Raw genomic sequence first — 8,974 nt, forward strand, 5'->3', positions numbered from 1 at the left:
AAAAATTCTGCAGCAGCATCTCCTATGTATTAAATATTATTTAACATGTACAAAGACACTGCTCACCAGTTTAAAAAAAACTCAGACTTTCTACAACCTACCAATGTGGCCACCTCCGATGGTGTAAGTCTTCCCAGAACCTGTTTGTCCATATGCAAACACTGTAGCGTTGTATCCCTCAGTCAAAGACACTAGAAGAGGCTTAATGCAAACAGTATAAACTTCTTCTTGGGTTGAATTTTTGCCAAATACGAAATCAAAAGTAAAGACACGGTCTTTCCCAATGATAATTTGCTGTGTATTTGGGACTAATCTCACACACACTTGGTGGTTATGAAGTACTTCTTTGGAAAGCAGAGGTCTGATTCGAACTGCTACTTTAACTGGGATCTCCACCATGCCAGACTCCATCCCTGTGCTCCCCACTCCGTATTCACATAGTCAACCAGAAATCTGTTACCACTCCTGTGTCAAACTCATTTGTAGTTGTCTGCAACAAGAAAAAAAAGTGTTCCGTGTTATATAATAAGAATTAATTTCCTGATGAAGTAGGAAGTTGACATTTCCTAAAGAATACAGAAGCACCATTACACTCTTTAAAAGTACCTGATATAAACCCAGTTATATTAATAGCTGTTCAATAAATTAGTTGATTTTACCTCTATTAATTTCCAAGGCAGACGACTTAACCTTAAATCTGAAAGCTGATTTTTCATGCCAAAATAATGCAGCCATATGATGCAACAATATTGTAATAGCTTGTTAATAAACACTGCTAAAAATGCATATGCTTACAGTGAATCCTCTCATTTTCCTATTCCTATATTCATGCTGCATAGGCAATATAAATCAGTCAAACAAAACCTTTTTCTCCATTAGTTGTATGTATATACACACACGTGTTAAAACCATCTTCCATTTAAGAAGCACCAAGCATCTGTAACTTGACAAGCACACAGGAAGTAGTTGTGTTCTCTACAAAGAAGATGTAATTTTAAATGTATCTAATTACTACACATAAAGCGTTCCTCTGATTTTAATATGCATCTTTAAGTGCATATGTAATTATTTTTATTACTTATACATTTTAGCCACCATGCTTCCTTATACTGCTCCCTGTGTAGTCATTCTTACAATAAAGCAATGTACAGTAGCACAACTGTAAATATCAAGAAATAGCCTTTCTTTACAGCTGTCTTTCATGAACATTCAGAAACCCTCACAGGTACTGCTTGACTTCCAACACTTCTTTTTTATTATTATTTTTTTCCTAATTATCTTTTCAGTGCAAGAGACAGTCTGTGGAACTCCCACACACTGCCATTAAGAAAGCTGTATTACCAAACTGGCAGAACTCATCAACTAAGCCCCCAAAATTCAAGTTTATTGAAAACAGCTTTAAACTGTTGTCTTGTGTCTGTGAAGAGAAGAGGTTTTGCATTTAATTTTATTCCATTTAGTTTGAGGACTTGGCCATCCAGAGCTGAGAAACTACCTGAAGTTGAAAAAACAGAAGCGCCATTTTAACTGTGCAGAATCAAAACAAGTAAGCAAAGCATGAGAACAGAATCACTCGTATCGTGAAGGACATGGGGATTAGGAACAGCTATATAAACGTACTAACCACAAATTCGAAGCCCATTTTGATCGACTTCTGGTTTTATTTATCCAGGTACATTGTTTTTATTCCCTAGCAAGTACTGCTTTGAAGCTTGGCCATTCCCCTCTCTTTTAAAATTATAGTTACAAAAAAAAAAGAAAAAAAAAATCAAGGGGGGGGGGGGGGCGGAGAAGAGGCAAGTCCTATTCACTACTTCATCAAAGAATGCAAGAATATGAAACAGGTGCACGCCAAGGCCTCAGAAATACTTGCTGTCGATACACCCCACGCTCTCGGCTGCCAGAAGCAGGAGCAAATGCTCCGCAAGGCCTCTGCGGGCAGGCCTAGCATCTCCCACGTCTGCCGCCCCTCGAAGTGCGCCTTTTCCTCCTAACCTGAGAGGAGCCGGGAAGCGGATCACGCCCGGGTCTCGGTAGCTGCCCGAGGCCGCCGGACGCTGACGACCGGGCTGGCGGGGCCCTGCTACCACTCCGGCGCGGCCGCCGTCCCGCAACCCCCAGCTCCAGCACCGGCCGCCAGGACCGGTCGAAGGGAGGCGGCGGGCCGCGGCGGGGAGGCGGCGGCGGCGCCAGGCGGGGCGGCGGCTGGTCCCTCCGTGTTGTTTACGGCGCCTCGCTAGGCAACGGCAGCAACGTCCGCCGGCGGCCCCGCGGCAGAGCGGCCCCGCCCTGCGCCCCGCCGCCCACAGCGCCCCCCGGCGGCGGCAGGAGGGCGGCGGCCCGCGGCAGCACTCCCTCACGCCTCGCCCACGCCCGCGGCAACGCAGACACGGCCCGTGCGGCTTGTCACGGCACTCTTTATTTAATGCGTGGAACGGCTCCGCTCGCGGCAAGCGCATGCTGAACACCAGCAACAGACGGCCCCAGCGCAGGCGTGTGAAGGCACAGGCAGGCGGGGTCCACCCACAGATAAGCCGGTCCCCGTGCACAGACATGTGTGAAACGCAAGTACAGAACTCAAAGCAGGGAGTAACAAACCCTGTGTTCACATGGATTGTCCAGCAAAGTTTATGCTATTAACTCCATCCATGGCAAGTCAAAGATTCAGAGGAAAAAAACAAAACAAAACAAAAGGCTAGTTAACGCATGATCAGAAAATGAGCACTTGATTTAGTCAGTTCCAAAATTCATATACTACAAATCACCCTACGAAAAGAATAATTGCAACTCAAAAGATTATGCATCAATAGAATAGCTGTCAGACTGGATTTAGTAATATATACAGCGTACTCGGTGAAATGGAGTATTTTTCATCTCTTCCCGATGATCCCTGGCATAGTCCCAAAGATGATAATCAAGTAAAACCGCGTTGATCTTCTCACGCATGTCCTGACCCTTCTTCTCATAGAGCTCAAGCAGGTGCTTACAAATCAATGCGCAACACCAAATAGAACAGCCACGGATCTCCACCTCCTCTTTATCTCCAGATTGGAAAATTGTTCCTAAAGGACATAAGAGACAGCAATCCAATTATGTTCAAAAGACAAAAGCCCCAGCATGGCCTGAATTTGCTTCCCCCCCACCCCCATACTTTTAGTCTATTCTATGTCTTACATTAAAATTGCCAACAATGTTGCTAAACATTTCCTAGCTATTACTTTGATTTTACCACAGACACTTACAAGTTTACCTCCCGTTCAATTAAAACAACATACTGTATTCTAAGAATGTGATCTAAGAGCAGAGCAGGTGTTTATGTTATATTGCATACTACAGGACTACTTCTTTGCTTGTGGAGGCAAAAAGGATATTCAAACATAATTCTGAGACAGTATACTTTCTGCCAGATAACTTTAAGATTTAAAGAAAAAAAACCCAAACTCCACACCCCAAATAAAACAAACCCAAAAACCTGTTATCTATAAAAATTTAAAAGCACTCATTTGTTTGCATGACTCGGATGGGAATCTGCTTACTAGGATTCATGGAAAAGATAAATTGCCTACATGACCTATTTAATATAAAGATACATAGGTGCATACATATATGCCCATTCTATTAAGATCCATGTGTGATTGCATTAATCTTTAAACCTTTTGCATTTATATTGCTGTGTAATTTTAAAATTGCATAATAGCAGACCTACGTCTAAATACAGTCATTTTACAGTGGAAAAGGGAATGCTTTATGCTTTTATTCACTGAAGTTCACAGTTAATAAGTACTGGAAGATGGAACCATGCTGAAAAATGAGACTCATCTTATGCAATTAGTTTCATTTAAAGCAATTTGTTTTTAATGGGTGCTTATAATATTACCTTGCTTGTCATTAGCAGTTCAGCACAGATAAAGAGGAATCCCCATGCTTCTACATCATCTTTGAGCTAATAAAGAAATTATTGCTTCTTTTATCTACAACTCAAAAATCACAACTATACTCATGCTGAGAAGTGTTTCTAGCAACAGCAGCCCTCCTGAAACTGGTATCAACTGGCTTCGAGACTCTTTAATCCTTCTTTATCCATGTTTAATCCACGGAACAGTTAGATCTGTATAAAAACATAACCTTAAGATCTCATTCCAGATTCACTATTAGAGAGTAAGTTCCTTCCTGTTACCCCCTCACTACACAGGAAGTCCTCATTTCCTGGAGCAAAAGAAAAAAAAAAATCCAACAACCCCCTAAACCCTGATAAGCATTACCTGGACAAAACATTACATTTTAACAGTAGTTTTAGTCTACAAAGTCAAGAGGTAAGATTACTTGATATTTGTAATGGAGGAACAAACCTTCACGTAGTTTCTTCATTAGTTTTTCAGAATACTTAATTGCTTTTAAGTGAACAAGAACTTGAGGAATTCTGTAGTCAGCAAATATAGTCAGACTAGAAATGTCATCAAAAGAGCCGTCTCCTTGGCCTTCTAATACACTCCAGGTATCAGCCACAAGTATTTGTGCCCGTTTGTAGAAAGACACCTTTTTCCCCTAATGAAAAATATTTACAAAATTTAAGTACTTGAAACATCAATAAATACAGCAAATGACGTGTACAGAGAGACGCACGTAAGAGTTACATTGTTGTATGAAACAAACTATCATTTCATTAAGTAAACATATTAGTTAATTGAATGATGATTGATGTACCACTTATCTATAGGATGATGTACTTATGTTTATCTAAAAGTTGGGAAACGTCCAAGGACCCTTATTGCTAACATGACGGATGTACTAATTGCTAAGTCCTTGGACTTGTCATCTTTAAAAAGGCTATCTGGGCCTAAGTTCCTGTTGTTTATACAACGTGGCAAAGACAAGGACTTAAATCATGGTCACTAGTTTAGCGAGATATGTAAATGAGTTCCTGGAAGTGCAATGAATATGTAAATGATTTCCTGGAAAATTAATGAATAGGTATGAGTTGCCTGTATAAAGAGGGGACTGAAAAATCCCCTTGGTGTGCATGACTTTGGTGGAGCAATCCCCCATGCACCCAGCGCTGCCGAAGAAAGATAACCTCCGCTCACTCAAATATTGGTGACTGATTCTTTAAATCATAACTAAAACAGAAGTGCCACACACTTTAACAACTTAAAACCTAACAGCAACTAACCACAAAAAAGTATCATGTGGAATGCTCATAAATAAACTGAAATAAAAGAAAAACATAATAGAAGTCACCACAGTGGAATAAAAATTGTTTAGATTCCATCTGGATCGCAGAACACAGTAGTGTTCGCTTACTTCCACTTGGCAAACACTGCAGCTGAAGTCCAACAATTCTTTCAGAAACCCTGGAATTATCCAACCTTTTATTTTGAGGAGAAAAGCATAAAAGGCATGCCGCGGATTAGACAACAAAGCACTCTGTTAATCAATTTATCCATAATGTTAAGAAAACAAAGTTTAGTGAAAATTTTAATGAATGCTGCTCTGTGTTATATAGTGTATCTTGCTCATTAAAAAGAAGAGAGGAAAATTAATTCCAGTGGAAGGTGTATTCACAAATACCGGTTTTCTTAGATACTATGCATGGCTCTATTTTTGCCATGAACTTTTTTGCTGGTGCTAATCCTGCAAAGATTTACAAGCTTTTCTGAGTACTCACAAGGGGAAAAACTAAAGGTATGCTACAATCAGTATGCTGTTGAGGTTTTCACTCTGTGATGAGCACAATGTGTGAACGTAAATCCACATCTTAAAGAAAAAAAGGTATTAGGGGGTTGTGGGTTTTTCCTCCCAGAGATTGTTTGACTTCTGACAACGTCTGCTAAACAACATGTAACTGGAATGGCTAATCTGAAATACAAGTAGGTGGTGATTTGACTTATTTCTAGTTTTATTCTGCCACCCTTCATATCACCACAATTTGCAAATGGCATTTTTTAAAAACAAATTTGATTTTCCCTTGTTGTCAAGATGCTACAACCATTCCTGAAAGCAAAGCACATTTTTTGTCTTTGAATGCTGTTCTCCAGGAAACACTGAGAACAAGACGTTTACACAACTTCTGCAAACATCCTGAAAACTTCTTTCCCTGTGCTTCTTTCCAAATTGGACATGTATAAACTTTCTTCCAGAGAACATACACAATTTTATATGTTAAATTAAAAAAAAACACTTGAAACAATCACATCAGGAAGTAAATAATGGACCAACTGCAGTATAGGCTACACTGTCACAAGAATAAAGTCCTTTGGACGTAACGATGTAATAGCCGATTACTGCCACAGATGAAAGTGCACTGGAGCAGCTACACATCACCAATGCTAATTAAAAATCATGACTGTACAGGCAAAAACAGAGACACAGAAAATACAGCAGATAGAAAGTAGTGGGAAGTAAACAGAGTCCTTCAGGAAAATGGCTCCAAAAATCTCCAGTATACTGTCAACCCTGACAAAAGTATGGGTTACTTCTGGCCTGTCGCCATTTTAGCAATGCCTGTTGAATCAACAAGAGTTACAGTGTGAATTCCCAGTAGTTGTACAGTTTCACAGGTCTACTGGAGTTTCATTTCCATCATTAGCTGTGGAGACTCTCAAGGTAAAAGAAGAAAGAGGGAAGGGGGAGGGGTGGCTTGGTAGCTGTCTGGGTGGGGGAGGGGATTAAAAAAATCCAATTTTTCAGGCATAAATTATCTCAAATATGCATTTCTAAGGAGTACAAAGGAGTTGTGATCTAATTGGGAACCTGGAGTGTATCACCATAAATTACAATGAAGTGATGAAGACTGAGACAGCACACGAAAATAATGGCTCTCCTCTGCTGAAAAAGCAACTCTTGTCATTAGAAATGCATTCCTGACTAGTTAAGGACTTAAGACAATCAAGATCCTTTTACTGTTAATAAATAGTGTGATTTATTAAAGTAACAGTAATTTTCCTTCTTATTTCCCTTCAATTTTATTTTTTAATACACTGAGTTCCACAGAAATGCTTCTGTTCACCTTCTGTTTCCCGGATTAAAAACCCCAACAATTCACAAATACTACATTAATTCTGAACCAACTATCCTCTCAAAAAAATGTACATAGACAACCTAAGAGCTATCTTTTAAAAGTCACAATCAGTAAGGAGTAAATTTTTGTCGTAAGAAATTAAATGTTAGAACTCGCTTACCTCAAACACAGCTTCATCTCTGTAAGAAGGAAAATTTTCCAGTATGATACCTAGTAGTTTCTGAGCACTTTTCTCACTCTTTTTAACACAGGTGAGGAAAGAGCCTCCAAACTTCTCTAACAGAACTGTTCCACTTTCATTCAGCACCCGATGTCTTTCTTCAATCAAAGGTATGGGCACCTCTGTGTCAGAGCGAAATACACTCTTAACTTGGTCGAGCGTCATGGTGGCGAAGTATGATGCACTAGTAATAGGTATTCCTTCAGAAAAGTAAAACCAAGATGTTTAAGCTATCATATCATATCCTAAGCCCTAATGCTGTGGCCTGCTACAAATCAGAGCATCTATACAGTCAGAATAAAGAGTCTATCAACTCTTGAGATGACCCAAGTGCTCAGTGATAACCTCGCTCACACTGCTTCTTAAAACTAAATCTGTGTTTGCACACAGTGCTTCCTTCCACAGGTAAGAATGTCCAACATGCAACCAAGGAACCTACCTTACTTTTTATATGTCATTTTCCCCCCAAGTGCTTTTAGTCTTTTGAGTGTGGTGTTCTCAGACCACACTGGCAAATGTACCAGCAGGACAGGCCTGTTTTTTGTTAGCTCCTTAGTCACGTTCTGCATTTACAGAAAGTACCGCAACGCAAACCTTCCCCTGATTTGCAAATATGTAGAAAATGAATTAAAAATCCAATCTGTACCTAGTAATACCTTTTTTCCTGATGACAGCAACAAGAGTGAGCACTAAAATACTGGTTTTGGAGGCATAAGGGTTTTCAGATGTACTGGAGCTGCTCTGGTACCAGATGAGCCCAGAGGACGCTCAGTTTAAGTCTCGTTTTGCCGTTTGTCACGGAAACACGCAATTTATTCTAAAAACACACATGAAATAACAGAAGCCACGAAGGGCTGACGCACGGCCGCTCCTTGCAGTGTTTTTGGCGGAAAGCAGACGGCAGCGCCGCGAGCCAGGCAGCTCGGGCACGCGGCCCCCGCAGCGCCCCCCGCACGCACCGCCTGCGGGACACGGGGCTGGTCACACCGCACGCAGCAGCGGGCAGAAACGGCTCCGGTCGCTGAAGCAGCTCCGATATTCCACACCCAACACCCCCACCTCGGACGGGGCCCGCAGATGGCGGGGCGAGCCCCAGCCCGGCCCCCGCCCCCCGCCCCCGCCCCGGGCGCTCACTAACCGAGGTCAAGGGCCCTGTTGACGGCGGCGCAGAGCGACCAGTACCCGCTGTACGTTTTACCCTTGTACTTCACCAGGTACTTCTGATCCTCCTGCTCGGACCAGAAGGAGAAGTTGAGGGTGTCCACCAGGAACACCCAGCTCACCGCCGCCTCGCTTGCGGCCCGCGGGTTCAGCTCGTGGAGGCTCTTCCACCCCGCCAGCCCGAACTCGGCCGCCGCGGCTTTGTCGAACAGGCGCTCGGCCACCCGCCGCGCCACCTCCACGTCCACGGCGACGTCCACGCTGCGGGCGGCGATGAACTCCGCGGACTCCAGGGGGGACGGGAACGCCTCCATCCTCGGCCGCCGCTCCGCGGAAAGGGCAGGAAACACGCGCTCCTTTCAAGGCCCCTCCGCCGAGCCCCGGCCCCGGCACCGGCCAGTCCCCCGCGCACCGGCGACAAGCGGCCCCCGGCCGGCCGCCCGCACCTCGGCGCGCTCGCCGCCACCCGCCTTGGGTACTGCCCCGGCTGCCGCTACCGCCCCTCCCGTACGGACCGCTCGGAACAAGGCGACGCCGCCGGCCCCGCCCCCCCGCTCCTCACGCCCCGCCCCCCC

At 43.4% G+C, this 8,974-nt stretch overlaps 2 protein-coding genes across 4 annotated transcripts in view; one reads left to right on the top strand and one right to left on the bottom strand.

Annotated features, from left to right (window-relative positions):
• Positions 1 to 8,974, top strand: part of RMI1 (RecQ mediated genome instability 1) — a 153,044-nt gene that overhangs the window by 107,374 nt on the left and 36,696 nt on the right. The window lies entirely within an intron of this gene.
• QNG1 (Q-nucleotide N-glycosylase 1) lies at positions 300 to 8,937 on the bottom strand. 3 transcript variants are annotated; one of them, XM_080372788.1, is made up of 5 exons: positions 8,377 to 8,935; positions 7,179 to 7,438; positions 4,350 to 4,545; positions 2,851 to 3,062; positions 300 to 490 (listed from the first exon to the last, which is right to left on the bottom strand). In XM_080372788.1, exons 1-5 carry the CDS (start codon positions 8,711 to 8,713, stop codon positions 434 to 436), a joined length of 1,062 nt encoding a protein of 353 aa, XP_080228914.1. In that variant the 5' UTR covers positions 8,714 to 8,935; the 3' UTR covers positions 300 to 433. The 3 variants fall into 3 exon arrangements, with proteins under 3 accessions (XP_080228914.1, XP_080228915.1, XP_080228916.1); XM_080372789.1 differs by lacking the exon at positions 300 to 490 and having other exon boundaries at positions 2,402 to 3,062; positions 8,377 to 8,931; XM_080372790.1 differs by lacking the exons at positions 300 to 490; positions 2,851 to 3,062 and adding an exon at positions 3,076 to 4,108 and having other exon boundaries at positions 8,377 to 8,937.

This window comes from Falco punctatus, assembly GCF_963210335.1.
Source record: "Falco punctatus genome assembly, chromosome: Z".
NCBI classification, from domain to species: Eukaryota; Metazoa; Chordata; class Aves; order Falconiformes; family Falconidae; genus Falco; species Falco punctatus.

Coding starts and splice junctions, on each gene's coding strand:
- QNG1 (XM_080372788.1), bottom strand. CDS start 8,713: ATGGAGGCGTTCCCGTCCCCCCTGGAGTCCGCGGAGTTCATCGCCGCC. Junction 7,439..8,376: donor CAACAGGGCCCTTGACCTCG/GTTAGTGAGCGC, acceptor ACTTTTCTGAAG/GAATACCTATTACTAGTGCA. Junction 4,546..7,178: donor GAGATGAAGCTGTGTTTGAG/GTAAGCGAGTTC, acceptor ATTTTTCATTAG/GGGAAAAAGGTGTCTTTCTA.